General features: G+C 45.7%; 1 protein-coding gene across 1 annotated transcript in view; it reads left to right on the forward strand.

Annotated features, from left to right (window-relative positions):
• The window catches only part of UBL3 (ubiquitin like 3), a 119615-nt gene that overhangs the window by 76336 nt on the left and 22435 nt on the right, over positions 1 to 20844 (forward strand). The window contains exon 2 of the mRNA XM_044284791.1: positions 6022 to 6130. Coding sequence (XP_044140726.1) covers positions 6022 to 6130 — 109 coding nt within the window. The remainder of the gene's footprint in view (positions 1 to 6021; positions 6131 to 20844) is intronic.

Genomic DNA, 20844 nt, shown 5'->3' on the forward strand with positions numbered 1-20844 from the left:
TTAGCCAGGGAGAAGACGCTCCAGTTCTCGGAGCCGGATAGACGAAATCGCTCCAGTTCTCTCAAGTCTCGCGAGAACTGGAGCATCTTCTCCCTGGCTAAGAGCGGAGCGTGCTGATTGGATGCGCTCCGTGCCAGGGAGAAGATGGAAGGCACGACCGGGAGAACTTTTACCATTTGAGGCTGGCTCATTAGCATAAACGGCGGGAATTATTCTGGGGGGCATAGCGGACAAATGGGGGCACAGAATGAAAAAAGAATTAACGTTCAAGAAATCATGGGGGCATGTAAGTAACGCTATAGTCTTAGTTTAAAAAATTATTTTAGGTGAAAGGTCCTCTTTAAAGGGGTTCTCTGAGACTGGGAAGTTGGAACCCCTGTTGAGATGGAAGGGCAGGATTTAAAAGTTACACAGGCACTTTGGATCCAGTGCCGATCTCTTTTCTCCTCCGCTTCCAGTCTGCACTGGACCAGAAGAGTGATATGCCATGTTCAGGCACGACACGTGACTGCTGCCACCGCCGAGGCCTTTGATAGGCGGTTATGTGGGAAGCTTGTCATACATATGGTCCAGTGGAGAAGGAAGCTCTGTGCTGGATCCAGGGTGCCTGCGACATGCGAGTCAACATTGGTTCCTGCTCTGGGGGACACCAATGGAAAGCTCTCCATTGGCCATGAGGTGCAGGTCCTGAACAGAGGGAACAAGGGATTTTTCCTGCAGAGGAGTAAGAGATAACCATGGAGCTCATTAGTCACACTTCTGAGGAAGTCTCCATGCTGTATATGGATTTGGAAATGTATTTACTCCCAAGAACAATTCGGTCAGCTCTGCTACATCTGTAAGTGGACCAGGACTCTTATTGCACCTCCAGCGTTGCACCGCGCATCAGAACCTGGTATAAAGCAAGCACTGACCTCAGTAATTGCTGCTTTGTTGCTGTAGGTCTGCGGAGGGCGCTCATCTTGACACTTTCTAAATAGAACAAGTCGATCATCTACTTCAGAAGAGCACACATGACGTAATGGACGCTCACCACGACTTCACTTCCTCCAGCGCTTTCATCTTGACCCCCCCCCCCCTCCTTTTTTTTTTTTTTTTTGCAACACCGGCGCAGTAAAACCCCGTGTGCACACAGACATGGCGATCTGATGAGACCGCACATATAAGTGCATTTGCCGAGAAATTTGCCCTGATTAAAAACCTGTAGAGATCCGTAAATCATTCGGAGATAATAGTTTCCATGGCGACGGTTCCTGCTGCATCTCGACATCAGAGGGCTTTTCACAACCTGATCCACAGCCAGCTTGAAAACAAATAGCTTATCATTTCCATGTGTCTGTGAGGAGAACCGCCGGCGGCCTTAACCCTTTCCTTGCCCCACGGGTCGTGTCTGAAGGAATCTCCTTTGATTAACCTAGACAGCTGTCCTAAAATGGCAGCAGATTGGGCTTCATGAGATGGAAGGAGGATCCATCTCTTTTATGTTGACACGCTGGGGATTTGGCAGATCGGACGTGTATTTACAAGAGGATGCTCGGCGGAAATTTGAGAACGATACTCGGGTTTTCTGCCAGCTGATCCGCACAAGGAACAGCCCCATGGAGTGTGGAGCCTGCGAGTATAATGGGCATGCTCATGGGGGTGTTATTTACTGCTGGGAGGGGGTAACAGTAGGGGGACAGGTCCATGCTTGGTGTGGTTACCGAGCGGACACCACAAGAAACTGCAAAGGGCATCTGCTTACGGCATTTTCACCTCCATTCAATGGAGCTAAACCGGCAGCATTTGTAATGAAAAACCACTGCAGAAACCATGGCGGATTTTGTACATGTGAACTGGAAAATGTTCCTTCCTGACAATTGCTTGTTCATCAGTGGAGGAGACATTTACCTGCAGCGATCTCCTCCACAGTATGGGGAGGAGCAATCACTAATGCCATCGCTCATCTCCATACTGAATCATTGTTTGCCGGCAGCAGAAGCTATTTAAACGCACAATCTGCTGCCGGCAAATGATAATTTAGGTGTCTGCATGGACAATCCAATTACCGAATGAACGAGCTAATCGGCGGCACCTTCACACCGGCAGATCATCGCTAATGAGCGTTCCTGCGGCCGGTTGCTAGCTAGAATCTGCCTGAACATCGGGCGGTGCAAAGGGCCCTTTATCATGGGAAATGAAGAAAAGGAGACTTCTTTTTGGCACTGCTTGCTGAAGAAACTTTCAACTGGTATTTCCATTTAAAAAAAAATAATAACATTTTGGGGCTGGACCGGCCCCTTCCTCGGGCATCACACAATAACATGACAGATAAAATTCACTCCCCTGCATAACGGAAACGGGACGGATCCGTTTTGCAGCTCATAGACTTCTATTATGACGGAATGCCTCTAAAGGCAGATTTGAAGGGGGCACCTGTAATTTGAAGTGATGACGCTGGGGGACATGGATGGCAAATTGGCAGTGGCATGGAGGGGCTGATGATCTCTGATAGCAGTGGGGGACATGGATGATTGGCAGTGGCATGGAGGGCCTGATGATGATGATATCTAATAGCACTGGGGGAGTGAGGGACAGGACATAGAGGGGCTTTGTCACTGTGCAGCATTTTTTGTCCAGATCTCAATTATAGTCAATGGGCATCCGGCTATGACAGATGCAGCCAGTGAACTCCGGCAGTCGGATCCTCTACCGGAACAGACTGACGGAGTTCACAACGTAGCCTTAGATACACGTTCTGGCAGAAGAACAGCCTGCTGGAGTATACCGTATTGGGTATAGCCGGATACAACCAGCTATATGCTCTCATTGACTATAATGTGGTCCAAGGCCATCTGGCCATGTTTCGGCGAACATGCTGCGTGTATCATCCAAAGCTTTTTTTTTTTTTTTTTTTTTTTTTTTGTCCGCTCGAAAACCCAGCTTGAATGCTGTAACAATCCAGGCTCCATTACAGTCAATCGCTGCAGCAGCCGGCAGTATCCGGCTATAACCGATACGGTACATTCCGGCTGTTCTTCTGACAGAATGTACTGTATATTGCAGCTGTGAAAGAAGCCTTGTGTGTGCAATTATTTGCTATACCACTGTAATAAATAAAAATATTGTTTTTATAAAGCAATACGTTATTTTAGAAAGGTTTTTCTTATTAGCGTGCTCGATTAATCGTAAAAATAATCGATAGAATACTCTATTACTAAAAAAAAACGTTTACTGCCGCCCTACTCTATATATATCACCGCCGTGTAATCAGTAAAATATTTGAAAGAAAAATGTATTAAAAGATAATCTCCACGGAACTTCTGACTCTACTTCATTGCGCCTTATTGCGACTTTGGCTAGCGGTATTGTACTTCTGCGTACTAATGAGTGAGCCCATTGTGCAGTAGTTGTGGTGTGGAGCTGCTGACAAGCGTGCAGCCTGTGATCCTCAGGAGCTCCGCACTAATGAAGAGAGAATGATTGATGAGGGTCTTTGTCAGGTTAGGGAGGAATGCGTTTCACCTCTGGCTTCCCATTTTAGTAGTAATCCAGGTCAGCGATCTTTGATCTGTAATCACTGCTGACATCTCCGGTGACATCCTGTTAGCAGTCAGATTAGCGCTCAGATCCTTATGTTATTACTAATACAATTCAATCACAGTGCCGTCTTCTTCTGGGGGGGGTTATAAATAATAGGCCTTGTGTCTTGCAGAGATTAATCTTGAAGTGATGTTAAATATCTAGAACCTTAAAGGGGTTCTCTGAGATGTAACTATTGATGAACTATCCTTTAGTAACCAGACATGGCCAACTTCAACGTGGGCAGAGCAGTGTAGTTCCTGTGCCAGTAGTCAGACCCCCCACCCGATCTGATATTGTTGAGCTATCAGGTCATCAATAGTTAGGTCTTGGAGAACCTGTTTCACTGGATTAATTTTCTGTTGTCTATACCTCCATAAAAAAGGGTTCCATGGTCAAAGTGTACTCTTAGACCCGTTTTAAAGGGGTTCTCTGGAAGTCATTAAAGGGGTTGTCTCATCACAGACAATGGGGGCATATCGCTAGGATATGCCCCCATTGTCTGTGATGAGACAACCCCTTTAAGACTCACACGGTATATATTCGATAAAGGTTTGGACAGACATCGCCTCTTCCTCTGAGGTCAGCAATATTATCACTTGGGGACCGGCAGTCAATAGGCTGGACAGCTGAAAAGTTTGTCCTAGTTTGACTTCTGATCATCTCTGGTGGATACTTGTTCTCATTAAGGAGATCTGGATGGAGTCTGACAGGCAGTGCTTCATGGGAAAAAAGTATACAAATAAGCTCTCCTCAAGAAGGAATAAAGCGGTCTGTCTTGTACCATGTAACCAACCAGTACCCTACTCTACTGACGAGGGCCAAGAGCCCCAACACGGCTGTCTACAGATGGGTCTGGTTTGGCTTATATCACCAGTCCTGTTTCAAGGCCTTATATATAAGTCGGACACAGATGTATATACATAGGACAATTATTGGGAACGAACCATGGGCCAGTAGTCCCTTTAAAAGAAGCCACAGTGACCTGGGCTGTGTTCACTACACTGCCTTCATGTATGTGCAGTGGCTGCGCTCCCCTTTTCTCCACAGTGACAGCAGCAGAACCATGAAACTGGCCATGCTTTGTCTGCCATCCTTAAAGGAGTTGTCTTGGTGGTGGTGGTGGTGGTGGTGGGGGGGGGGATTATTATTATTTTTTTTATAAGGTTGTGTTCACATCTACATCATGCAACAGCAAATGCTCCAAACAGACCAATTTCAATTATATTGGGGTCCATCAAGTTCTGCCAAGTTTAGGCTACTTTCACACCAGCGTTTTTGCTGGATCCGTCATGGATCAGCAAAAACGCTTCCGTCGCGATAATGCAACAGTCTGCATCTGTTCTGAACAGATCCGGTTGTATTATCTCTAAAGTGGCCATGACGGATCCAGCACTAAAACCATTGTAAGTCAATGGGGGACGGATCACTTTTCTTTTGTGTCAGAAAAAAACGGATCTGTCCCCGTTGACTTACATTGTGTCAGGACGGATCAGTCTTGCTCCGCACCACATCGCGGACAGAAAAAAGCTGCTTGCAACGTTATTCTGTCCGTGATGAGGACGCAACCGAAACGGAATGCCTTCTGGTGCACTCAGTTTCATTCAGTTCAGGTTTGTACCTATTGACAATGAATGGGGACAAAACGGAAGCGTTTTTCCCCCGCTATTGAGATCCTTTGATGGATCTCAATAGCAGAAAGGGAAAGCGCAGATGTGAAATAACCCTAGGAAAACATAGCCCTGCATGCAGCACAGTTTTCCCATCAAAATGACAGAATTTGCAACGAGAGCTCCTGAGAGTACGGCCACACAGTTTTTTGTAGGTTTTTCCGCCAAAGCCAGAAGTGGATACAAATGGAATCGGAAATATAAAGGGAGGATTTATACTTCTCCTTCCCGGTGGATCCACTTCTGGCTTTGGCTGAAGATTCTGCATCCACACTTTGTCCAGAAACCTCAGTGTGGCTGTACCTTTGTCCATTTGTCCAGAAACCTCCAGTGTGGCCGTACATTTGTCCAGAAACCTCCAGTGTGGCCGTACATTTGTCCAGAAACCTCCAGTGTGGCCGTACATTTGTCCAGAAACCTCCAGTGTGGCCGTACATTTGTCCAGAAACCTCCAGTGTGGCCGTACATTTGTCCAGAAACCCCCAGTGTGGCCGTACATTTGTCCAGAAACCTCCAGTGTGGCCGTACCTTTGTCCAGAAACCTCCAGTGTGGCCGTACCCTAACAGAGCCTCCGATGCAGATGTAAACTGAGCCGAAACCTGTACAATCCTTAGAAGTATCTGATGCTGATGATACTTGGCCTAGCCCTTCCTAGTCAACCCATGTTCCTCCAATTTACTTGAATGCTTATAGAGTATGCATGCATGTATATAGAAATAGGATATGAGACGCTGATACTTTGTGGCTCTTATTGTGTAAATTACTAAGTCCTTATTTCCTTTATTGCAGATTAATTTACGCCTTATCTTGGTAAGCGGCAAGACAAAAGAATTTCTCTTTTCACCAAACGATTCTGCGGCAGACATCGCTAAACATGTGTATGACAACTGGCCGATGGGTAAGTGAGTCTACGGTGATCACTGGGCACTTTATGGTCATAGTCAGTCTTCTAGACTGTAGACAGGTGCAGATGTCACATTCCCTCCCTGGATCCTGTTTGTCCTTCTGCATCATGCCGCAGTCCCGGTCTGGTCATGCAGTCCTGGAGCCAAATCTTAGGTGTCATTCCCAAGGTGGTCTTTATCATCTGAAGATCTGGGTTTCCCTTTAATTGTGTGTCTCTAGCCTGGTCTTGGCCACTCTTTGTGGAGTACAGTATGTCAACCCCAGAGTGAATACCAACATTGGGTCCATGTGCTGACGGCATCCGGCACATAAATGGTATTAGAACTGTTATTTCTATTTAAAGGGGTTTTCTTGTTTCTTGCAAAGAAAGCTTAAAGAGTTTTTTGGGACTTAAAGGGGTTTGGGACTTAGAGCTTAAGCTGGACATACCCACACTGATTCCTGTGATATGAGCATCGGAGCATTTCTGGATCGCGCAGGGCAAGGGCTTGTTTGTTTTCCTTGGCTTCCGCCCAGCAGTGTTTTCGGTGACCCCACCGGCTCTGATGGGCTGGCTTTAGCGCAGCCCTAGCCGATTTACAGGCTAGGATATCGCTAAAGCCCACCCATCAGTGTCAGTGACGTCATCGGGCTCACTGCTGTGCGGAAGCCTTTGCCTGGCAGTCCCTATGGAGAGCCCAGTACGTCACCGGATCTCCAGAAAAAGCATGAAATGCTCTGATGCTCATATTAGTGGGGCTACCTGGGTGAAAATATGGGCATGTCCTGGTTCAGCAAATGGCATTTATCATGTAGAGAAAGTTATTACTAATGTATTGTGATTGTCCATATTGTCTCCTTTGCTGGCTGGATACATTTTTCCATCACATTATACACTGCTCGTTTCCATGGTTAAAACCACCCTGTAATCCAGCAGCGGTGGCCGTGCTTGCACACTTTAGGAAAAAGCATTGGCCTATGTGCGCTCCAACGTTCCTGGCTACCAGAGAGGCTGATGCTTTTTCTATAGTCTGGACTACAGAAGCGCACGGTATTATCATTATTGATAATGCTGTGTGCCTCTGCCTGACGTTTTCTGTAACGGAATTATACTGACATATCGACCACACAATCCCCCTCTCACACGAAGTGTGATACCCGCAAGGGACACGCTCGTGTGAAAGAGCCCTTATGCAGCTCGGTTCCATTCAGGTGAATGTGATTGATCTGCAATACCTAGCATTACCACTATGCAGTGTATGGCGCTCTGCCTGCCATGCAGTGAAGAGGGCAGCTTTCTTGCCCAAGTGCCCATGGCTCCTTTAAACTGCTAATTGGCAGCAGTGCTGGGAGTCCGACCCCCACCAATCTGGTTTACGCCCTGGAAACCCCTTTAAACTTTATATAATGACGAGTTCTTCTGTGAAACCATTCTTAACATATATGCTTGCTGTCAGGTAATGGGAGCATTTTATATTAACACCCAGAGGTTCACTGGCAGTAAGCAGAGATGTGGAAAACAGAGAGAAGTTGAAACACGAAGGAGGGAGATTACTTCTAGGAGTATTCCAGTTTTTTTTTTTTTATTATTATTAATTCTCTATAGAAATCACACAGTTTTCTAGTATACATGTATATAAAGGTCTGCTCACATACTGTTCTTTATAAGTGCACTTGGTATGGCCCATGGACCTCTCAGTCCCGTGTTATGCAACCTTGCGGCTGTCAGAGCATCATGGGAGTTGTAGTTTTGCAACAACTGGAGAGCCACGGATTGATGACTAAACATGGTGTCATTCATGATCCACCCTTCATGTCATACAGTACGTCCGCTGGCATTCAGTGAGCATCAGCGTTACACAACGTACATGTGCTTGGTCAGCACTCAGGACTAGAGATGAGCGAATTTCATGTTATGAAGTTCGTTCATGCATTGTTTGGTGGTAAAAGCAGAATTGCGTTATGGATTCCGTTACCACGGACCATAACGCAATTCTATGACAGACTCCCCTACATAACGGAAACGGGACGGATCCGTTTTGCAGCCCATAGACTTCTATTATGACGGAATGCCTCTAAGGGCATTCTGTTATGCATTCCGTCATAGAATTGCGTTATGGTCCATGGTAATGGAATCCATAACGCCATTCTACTTTTACCACTGAACGAAGCGTGAACGAATGTCAAAATATGAAATTTGCTTCTCTCTACTCGGGACACGTCTATGTAATAACTAAATAGAACCAACTGTGGAATATTGTGGATTTTATTGTGGTCCTTACAATAACTACATCACTGTGTATGTACAGGGCCGCCTGTCTCTAGGTGATGTAGTCATGTTGTTAATAAAGTTTGGCCTGTTTCACACTTACGTTGTTAATTCCGATATTTAGATTCGGCAGAGGATCTCTATACCGGAATTAAACGGATCTGTTTTTATTTTGCACAGCAGGACGCATCTGTTCCGTTAGGACGCGGTTGTGTGAAGTTAAAACGCTAAGTAAACGGATCCATCACTAAATACATTTAAAGTCAATGGGTGACTGATTCTCTTTTTTAGGCTCTTAACAAAGACTGATCTGTCACCAGTGACTTACATTCTTTTCAGTGATGGATCCGTTTTTTTCCCGTTTCTATCACCGGACACTAAACCGCAGCTTGCAGCGATTTTCTATCCGGTCACGAAACGGAATGCTGTCAGAACGGAAGACATCCAGATGCATGCTAAACGGTTCTCTTTCCATTCAGAATGCATGAGGACTAAACGGAACTATTTTTTCCAGTATTGAGATCCTCTGCCGGATCTCAATACCGGAAAGCAACAACGCAAGTGTGAAACAGACCTTAACTGTGAAAAAACTACAAGCGTAACGCTGACATAGGAGACACAGAGACCTTTTGATAGAGGAGAGGAGTCGCTGTAGGCGGTGGTCGTGGTGCATGTACTGTGTATGTTCTGCTCCAAAATACACTTTATTCACCTCTTAGATACCTGGACCAGAGGTCGCATGACATGACGCCATGTTTACACAGAACAGAGCAAAAAAAGATTTCCTATTTTGTACTGCAAAATCCTGGTGTATAGAAAGTGGCAGGAGGGGTGTCGGACCTGGCGGACTTTCATAGACCGGGTTTTTAGGGGCAGGAACTGAAGACATTGAAGAAGAAACGGCTTCCTTCTAGCGCTCAGGTTATTTCTGTGTAATTGCTGTTTTCATTGTGGTTAGGGAAATGGTTCTGCCCGCAGTCCGTCTCTGCCCAAACCTGTGATGCTGTTCAGTGAGCTGATGCCGTCCTCCCGTGTCCTAAATGAAACATCAAAGCGTTGGCATCCTTTGCAGCTAATTATTTAGAGACATTTTAATAAGTTATCCGCACCAGCGCTTCTCATTTATGGATCATACTTTGATAATGCAGTGTGCAATGCGAGCGTCATGGTCGTTCTTCTGAGGTTCCTGCATGACATTAAATTATTAGGAGTGGCTCCTCAGCAGCAGTCAACAAGCTGGCCCCTAGTAATAGCACAGGGCGGCGGAAGGAGGCGCCACCTGGAGGAGGAATTGATGAACATTTATAGATAGTCTTAGGGCGCAGAACGGAACTACGGATGCGGACAGCACACGGTGCGGAACAGATGTGGACTCATTCATATGATCGTCTTAATGAGCACTTAAAGGGTTTCTGGATAGGTCATCAATATCAGATCGGCGGGGGCCTGATACCTGGGACCCTCGCCGATCAGCTGATGGTCTGTGAGCGCCGCGGCCTCTTCCTATATTGGTTACGTGGCCTAGATGCCGCTCGGTCTCATTCAAGCTGCAATACTAAGCACAGCCACTATACAATGTACGGCGCTGTCCTTGGATAGATGCCGACTGTGCTCCCCAGAGTCCCTGAAACACTAAGCATTGAAAATGTGTCTCCTCTTAAGGCATGGATGTCAAACTCATGGCCCTCCAGATGTTGCAAAACTACAACTCCCATCATTCCCTGATAGCTGTAGTATGCCCAGGCATGATGGGAGTTGTAGTTTTGCAACAGCTGGAGGGCCACGAGTTTGACATCCCTGTCTTAAGGGGTTGTCCGACCTGCAAAATTAAATGAATTAAGGGCTGGAATGATGCATGAACATACATTCAAATTAAAAAAAGACCCTTATTCCCTGGTACTCCGTTCAAGCACTGGGGTCCCCTGGGGACCTTAAGTGTGATGTCCCGTCTATTGCCATGTGCACCACTGCATCCATTTACTGGCCTCAGCAGTGACCTGTTCCCAAGGGGCACAGGACCACTGCGGACAGTGGTTAGCTGCAGAGGTGCATGTGACAACTGACAGGACTTGACACTTCTGGTCTAGATGAATTTCCTGTTGTCAGACTCCCTTTAAATGGGTTTCCTGGAGTTATAGGTCATTAATATCTAGTCGGTGAGGGTCTGACTCCAGCCCTCCTGCCAGTCAGCTGTTGGAAGGATGGCACATGGACTTTCTGAAGCTCAGTCCTATTCAAATGAATGCCGTACCCAAGCACAACGTGTACTGCTGTGCCTGATGAGAGGAGGACTGCAGCCCTATTAAACAGCGGACGTGTGAGGGTGCCAGGAGTTGGAACCCCAGCGATCCTAAGCGATCTAAGTCCTGGAAAACCTCTTTAACTGGAGACATTTCCAAGCACGTCCATTTGTGTGTAACTTACAAATGGGTAAAAGTTACTTAGTGAAGGTGGCTACCGTCTACCTCCAGCCACCAGATGGCGCTCCACCTGACTGCCGCTGGGTGCCGACTCTGTATTTTTCTGAGCCGCACACGCTATATGTTATTTTTCAGCTATTCATTCTTACAACAGAAAAGTAAGCCCATTCCCTTGGAAAAATGTGAACATCACCGACATAAGGAGATTTATTATTATACAGCATGTATTTTTGTTGGTTTTTGGATTTATAAAAATTTTTCAGCTGGAAACCTTCTGTATCATTTTTCTGCAAGAATCTCACTTTGTGCTGCCTCCTAAAGATGCTGACGTCTCATTTCGCCACAGTCCTCCGCCTGTAGACGTAGAGCAGGGCGCGGTGCCAGGCGGTGTAATCTAGCGTTCAGTGTCCTAATGTGAGCCCACACTACAGCACGTTGGGATTTTGTGCATTCGAGGACTGGATTCTTCTGAGTTTATTGAACCGGAGATGTGCAACGGTCAAATATTACAACTCCTATCGTGCACTCGATAGAGATGTAACAGAACTGTAAATCAGACTTAAAAATGAATAGATAGACACATGTATACTAAAAGCGGGGCGGCCCTATCCTATGAGGGCCGGCAGACATGGGAGATGAGGCTTGTTACAGGTTTACGTCACCATCTAGCACTGTTATTTTTCCTGATACTCTCCCCATATCTCTAGAGGTTCTTATAGGAAGCCATCGCTGATAACATCATTGTGTTGAGCTTATTACTTGTTTCCATAGTAACCTCAGTCGCAGTTCTTTCTCCTCCAGATTAACATTATTAGTGTAGTTGAAAGGAATAATGTGGTGTACCAAGGAGGAAAGTCTGCTTCTAGTCCATCAGAAGAATATTCTTATCGTGGGTCAGGGGAATCTGTGCTGAAGCAGAGAAAAATGGCAGCACGGATGTGTTATGTAAGGCTACTTTCACATTAGCGTTTTTTGCGGATCCATCTGCAAAAACGCTTCCGTTACAAAAATACAACCTGCATGCATCCGTCATGAACGGATTCGGTTGTATTATGTCTTCTATAGCCATGACTGATCCGTCATGAACACCATTGAAAGTCAATGGGGGACTAATCAGTTTTCTATTGTGTCAGTGAACGGATCCGTCCCCATTGACTTGCATTGTGTGTCAGGACGGATCCGTCTTGCTCCGCACCACATGGCGGACAGAAAAGCACTGCAGGCTATGGAGAGCGGAATGGAGGCTGATCGGAGGCAAACTGATGCATTCTGAGCGGATCCTTTTCTATTCAGAATGCATTAGGGCAAAACTGATCTGTTTTGGACCGCTTGTGAGAGCCCACGACGGAGCTCAGAAACGGAAAGCCAAAACGCTAGTGTGAAAGTAGCCTGAGGGTACAGCGGCTACACGGAGCGGCTGCCCACTAGCTGTACCGTCATGCAGCTTTAACGCAAATCGGCACTGTTTAGTGGGATAAAATCACACGGTAATAAACATGTTGGAAGGACATGCAAATCAATATCAGATCGCTGAGATCCAACATCCCTCACCCCCCTTGATTAGCTGTTTCTGATTGTGCCGACGCTGGCAGTAGGGTATCGGAACAACACACTTCTGTCCATTGCGGAGGAGGCGAAACTGCTAACTGCAGTGTTGCTTCCGTTCACTTCAGTGGGAGGAGCGCCACATAACCAGCTGCATCCACTACACAATGGACAGATGGGTATTCCTGGCACCTGCCATTCGGGGATAGGGTTGCGGGAGGTCGGACCCCCGCCTATCTGATATTGATGGCCTGTTTTTGATGCACTATTTGAGGCCAAAGACGGGAACAGATCATAAAATGAGGACATATAGAAAGGACCAAGCTATATCCTCGTTTGTAATCCACTCCTTGCTTTGGCTTCAGAAACTGCATTATACGACCTGATCATGTAGCCTAAATGTACATAATTGTTGCTTTAAGAGCTTGCAATCGAATTAGGGAGGTGGGGAAATACAGACTGCACGGTAGAAGAGCTGATGTCAAGCGATTGTTACTGACGTCTCATGAAATTACAGTAGGTAGATGTCCACTTGTGATCACCCCGGCTTAATTGACTCAACTGGTAATTGACGATAGCACAACCATCTGTTCTTCTCTAATTAAGTAAAAGTAGGCTTTAAAGAGCAATTTGTTGGAAAAGCTTTGATAGACAAGTATTTCCATTCTATCCTCCATGACGGCCACAATAAGAAAGATGACCCTTGACTTCTGTAGGGGCAGGAATACACAGAGAGAGTTTAAATTGCCCCCACCCCTCCTCCCCCTCAGTGTTTTTCCTGCCCTTACGGGGTTAGCATGCAGAGAGAGTCCTCCCTATGTGGAGGTGAAGATCAGCATAGAAGTTACCTTCATCCCCTGCTGCCTTCCCGCGGCAGGGGCTAAGGCTGGGCAGCAGTGGGCAACATGGATGCTCACCCCGGCTCATGCTGGGACCTGCACTCCCTCTCACATCGCGGTCTCCCGTCCACATGGGACGAGCGAACTGGTGGCGCCTCCTTCCGCCACCTGTGCATTTCTGATGTCTTAAAAGAGAAGCAACCATCTAGGGGTGGGCGATATAGACGATATGCCATATAAACTATATAAATTTGGCCAATGATAGAGATTTCGTTTATATCGCCATATCGCGGTAGAACATGGCATGCGCCGCTCTCGGCGCGCACCATGTTCTCCTGAGCCGGCACAGTGGAGAAGGAGGGAGTCCCTCCCTCCCCACTGTGTGTGGCTGCCGCTGACCACCAATGAGAACAGACTAGGAGGAGGAGGGGAGGCACTGTGGTCACTGCGCCACCAATGAGTATAGTTAATATGCCTGAATACAAACAGCCTGCATGTGCCGGCCATATCCCATACCTGGCCTCTATTACTGCGCGCTGCGATCCACTGCAATTAACCACTCAGGTCCCTTTCGTCACTTCTCTTCACAATCTAAGCCCTACAGAGGTAAGGGGAAAACAGGCCGCTGGAGCTACCCAAAAGGTGGAAGGGGTAGAGGATTTATCCTTAATCCCCCAAATAAACAGAGCAACAAACTATGCCGCCAGAGAGGGAGGCAGGTTAAAGAATTTTCTAAACCAATGGAATCTGGTTACGTCAAATCCATGGGCACTAAACATCATAGCCCAGGGATACAGAATAGAATTTTCTTCAAAACTTCCAGAAAAATTCTCCGTTACCACCCACAACAGAGGTATACGGGAAAAAATTGGGAAAGGAATTCAGAACTTAATCAAATCGGGGGTAGTCATAGAGGTACCAGACTCCGAAAAGGAAAAGGGATTCTACTCAGGCCTCTTTCTAGTAAAAAAAAAAAAACTACAACACATTCCGCACAATAATAAATCTAAAACCTTTGAACAGATCTATAGTATACATAAGGTTCAAGATGGAGTCAATTGCATCTACAGATTCCAAAAGGTGCCTTTATGACATCAGTGGATCTAAAGGACGCTACTATCACATACCAATTCATCAGGCCTCCCAGAAATATCTAAGGTTTGCAATAAGAGATCCTGGGGGACTCCTCCATTATTTTCAGTACGTAGTTCTCCCCTTTGGTATCTCATCGGCCCCAAGAACATTCACCAAGCAGGTGGTGGAAATGATCGTTTTCCTATGCAGTCCCTTACCTAGACAATTTTCTAATACCGGTAATTGGCAATTCAAAAGAAGAAACCTACAGGACTACAGAAGAGGTTATAAGTACCCTTTAAAGTTTAGGATGGGTGATAAATCTAAAAAAATCAATACTCACCCCATCTACAAAAATAAGGGACAAGTGGGGGGTTTGCCAAAGGACACGTGGGGGGGTTGTCCGGACACCTCCCCTCCCCATTCTTGCACAACCCCATTAAAGATATTAAAGCAGGGGTGTACACAGCACCATAGACAAACTTGCTACCAGTTTCCCAATATGCGTGCATCGATCACTCCCAGATGACGCAGAACACAAGCCGTAAAATGCCTCAGTGCTCTGACGAATTTACATTTTTCTTTTAAACAGAAGACCTTTTAATACAAAATAAAAAACATTTCCCTCCACATCACCCACTTCATCCGTGTTCTATGGCTGAACCATATTTCAGGCTGAGCACCATATTTCACCAGATTATATTTATACACTGATAAATCTGCTTCTCTTCTATTGCAAAACTGTTTGCCTGTAGCCACCACCAGGGGGCGCTCAGTGCATAGGAATTTACATAACATTGATCTCTTTGCACTGAGCTCTGCCTAGTGGCCTCTACATGACAAAACATTGTTTTGTTGCCCAGAGAAGAGGAAGGAGTTCATGGTCAGGCCCTTCCTGGCCATGTAACAGTTGTGTGGTCTGCCTACCCTGAAGGTACACCACTGCTGAAAAGCCATCAGGATTGTATACTTCCTACAGCTGAATTACAGACTAGTAAGTCCTGTTAATACCCCAGACTGATACATTGCAGCAACAGTCAGCAGGCTGTAATAATTAAAGGGGTATTCCAACAAGTGACTTTAATTGTAATCTGTAGGGTAGGCAGAGCCTGTATGCAGCTCTCACCATTGTAGGGTCACAGAAGCATTCAGGTGCTCTCCTTCTCCACCCTCCGTTTTGCGTGACTCAATAGGGAAAGTCCATGTTTGTTTGTTTTTTTGCCTTGATTTTATTTACTGATAGCAAGCAGACATTTTGCTAATAGTAAGGAAGCACAATGGCAGAAACACAAAGTCTATTAGAAGGTTGCATAATGTTTCATTATATAAGATTAGGCTTTATTTACTTCTGACCTGAGCAGCCCTATAACTCCTGAGGACAAGGCAGGATCAGGAGCGGAGCAGTAACTGTAATACGACTGTTATCCCTTTCAATAATGTCACGATCAACGCTACATTTAAAAGGAGAGACTGAGGCCGGGGTACTGACTATGGTCAGTACCTCATATAAGATAGGACCAGGTCATATAAGATAGGACCAGGGACTATTCATAGGATTCAGATATATTGGGCAGACTAGCTGGGCCAAATGGTTCTTATCTGCCGACACATTCTATGTTTCTATGGTGTGTTCAAGGCTCATACCTAGTATATGCAGACAACCTCCTTCAGTGAAGGACCCCAAAGTATGTCCTATCACCTGCCTACTGTAGCTAACAACCAATGCAATACACATATATCATAATTTATTTTGATTGGTGTACCATAAATCCTATATATTTTTATGAATTTTTGCCAAAATAAAAACAAATATAAATTAAATTATAACAAATATATTGTATATAACAAATATAAATTAATAAATTTCAGGATGAACAAAAAGTGGATATTTGGCTTATGGGTAAAATTTCAGGATGAACCTAAAATGCGCTCTAACCTTTACAGGTGAACCTAATGTGACCTTCTCTAATCTTTTGAATGCACATGTCCAACTGTTCAATGTTTTAGTACTTTTTGCACAACTTGCTGTTCTCTAACAAGGAGCTTAATGACAAATTTAACAGGTGTTTGATCCATGAATCGCCCAATAAATTTCCTGGTTCAATTAGGATTGGTATTTAAACAGTTGTCCTCATCATGCTGTTCAAATTTTGACATCATGAGACCAAGACGAAACATAACAATTGTTCAGCAGTACCTAAACATTGTGAGGCTTCAAACAGGATGTTCTCAAACTCAGTGGTTACTGAGCTTAGAGTGTCACAGAGTGTCATCAGCAGGTTGCTACCGAGATACAAAGAGACTAGAAGAGTCACAGTAAGGCATAGAAGTGGACATCCTTTGGCCACATCCCACACTGCCGCTCACCTCACAGGCACATTTAAGGGAGATGAGGCACCCAAGTGTCACGTCAGAGCATTCAAAACCGTTTACATCAGCGCGGTCTGTGTGCTAGACAGCCTGCAAGGCTACATGGCCACAGGCCTCATCATCTTGCATGGGCCAGGGAGCATCTACGCTGGGCGAGGGACCAGTGGGCCTCAGTACTGTTCACTGATGAGTCGATTAACGCTGAGTAGAAATGATGGCCGCCAATGATGTTGGAGATGTCAAGTAGAGCACTATGCATCAGCCACTAGTGTTACAGTGTGGGCAGGTGCGTCTAGTCCATGCAGAACTGCCTTACACTTTGTGAATGGTACAGTGACAAGCCCATACTACATGAATAACATCTTTAATCCAGTCATTGTGCTTCTGCATGAACAACACAGGCCTAATTTCATCTTCATGGACGATCAATGCGTCAGTGACCTGAGGGCCACCCTTCAAGAGTGGGATGCCATGCCTCAGCAGACGATAAGTCTACTTGTGAACCGCATGAGACGTCGTTGTCCAGCTGTAACTGATGCTTAAGGCCACATGACAAGTTATCGAGACACTGACATTTTGTGGGGGTTACACCCACCACTGGTGTTGGCTTTTGTTTTAATAAATTGTTTGAGATGAGGAAATCACCATTGTATGTTTCTACCTAAATGCCCTACTTTCATGATACAATATCACTGTAGCATGGACTTTTTACATTTTCCGTAAATTTCTCCAGGAAAGCCAAATAGTAGAGTAGTGTATATGAACTAAAAATGGCACCTCTGTAAAGTACATCTTGTCCTGCAAATAGCAAAACCTCCTCCAGCTACGTTGAATAAAAATTTAAAAGCTGCTGACCGTCGGACTGTAAAGAGTAACAAAAAAAGTGCTCCCGTTCCTCAGGGTTAGTGTGGAGATACTACTACCAAACTTATTTTTGTTGAAGGTGCGATTTGCTCTTCAGCTGGACTGGACCCTACAGAGTCTTTGTTGGCTTCTTACTTTCGAACCTAAAGGGGATTTTCGAAAATATTACCTATCAGGGGGAGGCTCCTGGCCTGCATCATAGGCCACAGTGGCGCTTGTGGCCATGTCCATGCCCTGGCCAGAAGAGCAAGCCAGGGACCAGAAGATGGAAGAGTAGGAACCAGCGCACAGGAGCAGAGCATCATGGAGCAGATATATGCATCTTGTAGGAGGTGATGCAGGCTAGGGGCCTTCCTCTGATGTTCCCAGAAAACCTCTTTAGGGTTCCCATACACCCTCAGCAGCTCTCCGACAAATGCTTGTTCAGCTGACCGCTTTCTGTCCTGATTCCCTCGTCCATATACATTCAGCTAAATGTATGTGTTTTCAATAGGTAGAATGAAGAAAGCTGCTGTCAGACACTCATGGTGACAGCTTTTCTTTCGGGGGAGAGACAGCAGGCCCCATGCCCATTAGACTGTTGGCCGGTCCTGAGAAAAACGGTGAATATAGCCAACAGTGTCCTGATGTGTATACACTAAAGGGTGTATTAGACACCCCGATCACACAGACGATTGTTGGCAGGGAACAGTTTCCTCCCGACAGTCGCTTGCTGAGGAGACTGCTGTTGTTACATGCAGCGATCTCCTCAGCAACATAAGGAGGAGCAATCACTATGCTCGTCCCCATGCTCTACATTGGTTTGCTGGTGGAAGATCGTAATTGGACAGCATGATCTGCCTATCTGCTGAAATATCTGGATTGCCAGATGAACGAGCATTTGCAATGATCGCTAACGAGTGTTACTAAAAAAAAAAAAAAAACACTTAAGCTGAAAATCTGCCCGTCTAACATAGCCTTAAAGGGTTTGTCTCACTTCAGCAAATGGCATTTATCATGTAGAGAGAATGAATACAAGCCACTTACTAATGTATTGTGATTTGTCCATATTGCTTCCTTTGCTGGCTTGATTCATTTTTCCATCATATTATACACTGCTCGTTTCCATGGTTATGACCACCCTGCAATCCATTAGCAGTGGTGGTCGTGCTTACACACTATAGGAAAAAGCACCAGCCTATGTGTGCTCCCATGGTCCTTGCCACCAGGGAGGCCAGCACGCTTTCCTATAGTGTGCAAGCACGACCACCACTAATGGATTGCAGGGTGGTCATAACCATGGAAACAAGCAGTGTATAATATGATGGAAAATGAATCAAGCCAGCAAAGGAAACAATATGGACAATCACAATACATTAGTAAGTGCCTTGTATTAACTTTCTATACATGATAAATGCCATTTGCTGAAGTGACACAACCCTTTTAAAGGGAGTCTGTCACCTCCATATGGCCATATACAGCACTTACATTGTCCTATAGCACACCTATACATGAATGTAATGGTACCTTTTGTCTTTTTCTTTACTCTTGCAGAAGCTGGAAAACAAAGTTTTATATGCAAACGAGTCCTCACAAGTGCCCAGGGGGCGGCATCCACTGTGTTGGAGCCCAGGCTGCGCTGCCTTTTTTAATTGTTTTCCCGCCCCAGCCTCTGCCTATGCCTGCCCTCCTATTCCCTTGCGTCATCCTCCAGTCCGGCCGGGCCATGCGCACTATGATGCCCAATGTGGACACGCCATTGTTTTAACTACTGCACATGCGCTGGCGAACGCCACCTTGCCGCTGGTTTTGTGCCATTTGCCAGCACATGCGCAGATGTTAAAGCGATGCCGTGTCCACAATGGGCATCGTAGTGCGCGTGCATAACAAAAGGCAGAGCAGCCTGGGCTCCAACACAGTGAACGCCTCCCCCTGGGCACTTGTGAGGGTTCATTTGCATATAAAACTTACATATAAAAAGACAAAGGTACCATTACAGTCATGTATAGGTGTGCTATAGGGACAGTGTAAGCGCTGTATATGGCCATATGGAGGTGACAGACTCCCTTTAAGACATGGGCATACATCCAGTAGGCTCCTACCACATTTATCAAATCCTTTCTGGTTTATTAGCAGTTTTTCTTGGCATTGTAGAGAGTTAGATGCCATCATATACTAGCCACTTTGCTGAAGTAATACAACCCCTTTAAGATTTGTCTAGTGAGGATCACCGTTTAGCCACTGACCTTTGGCATAAGCTATAGGACTATGGGTGTCCAGTGGTTGTGCTCGGATCTTATCCGCACCATTGGAGGTTCTCCCGTCTTATCTCTCATATCTGTCTGTTTAGAGAGTTTTGATTAGAAAACCATTAGCAATTATATAACCGACTGATCTACCACTGAGGACTATAATTTGAAACCTCATGAACTTGGCCCAGTTTCCAAAGAGACATCCAATTATGTATTATCTTCTGTTTCTGTAGCCAAAATGTGTATGCTGAGAAAATGATAGCTGTCCCACTGGAGAGACCTCATGTTGTTGTCTTCTCCAGTAATCAAGTATATTGTATGGGATTCGTGTTACTCCCATGCTATAGTGCTGCTCTGGGAATATTATGGTAATGGTCTTACGTGAAGATTTAGCCAACATCTGTTCTTCATGTTCAGTACAGCAGTCAATCCCGGCTCATAACCAGAAACCTTAAGACATCCAGTAGGCTTCTCCTACCACGTTTATTAGCAGTTTTACTGGGCCTTGTAGAGAGTGAGACACCATCATATACTAGCCTCAGGATAAGCCACCACTGTAGGATCATTGGGCGTCCACTAGCTGGACCCTCACCGATTAGCAGGACCCCATGATTGCTTATGCATCTACTGCTGCAGCATGGTTCTGCCCCATTCACATTAAGTTCCAGGGTCGGCCACACTGATATGCATGGCGCTGTGCCTGGATAAACATTGATCAGTAGGGGTCCTGGGGTCCCCATCTACTGAAAATTTGAGACAAGCTGGGCCTTTGCTTTGCAGAGGGTCGCAATGTGCAGATGGGTTTAACAATATAAATCCTGCTTCTGGTTAAAGGGGTTGTCCAGTGCTTGGGGGGGGGGGGGGGGCTGGAAATGATGTCACTGAAGTTCCCCGCATGTGACCACTGCAGCCAATCGGTGACCTTGTGCTGACCGTTCACATCAGAAAAATGTTGGCTGTATGGGGAATCTAATGTATATGGCGTCCTCCTGACTCTCCCCACCAGCAGATGTAAGGGGAGATAAGGGTCAGGTAGATGGATTTTAACCTTATGTTGTCTGGGAGTCTCTGCCAGTAGCTTTCTCCACCTTCCGCACACATGCACACTCAGCCAA

The sequence above is a fragment of the Bufo gargarizans genome, chromosome 3 (genome assembly GCF_014858855.1).
Source record: "Bufo gargarizans isolate SCDJY-AF-19 chromosome 3, ASM1485885v1, whole genome shotgun sequence".
NCBI classification, from domain to species: Eukaryota; Metazoa; Chordata; class Amphibia; order Anura; family Bufonidae; genus Bufo; species Bufo gargarizans.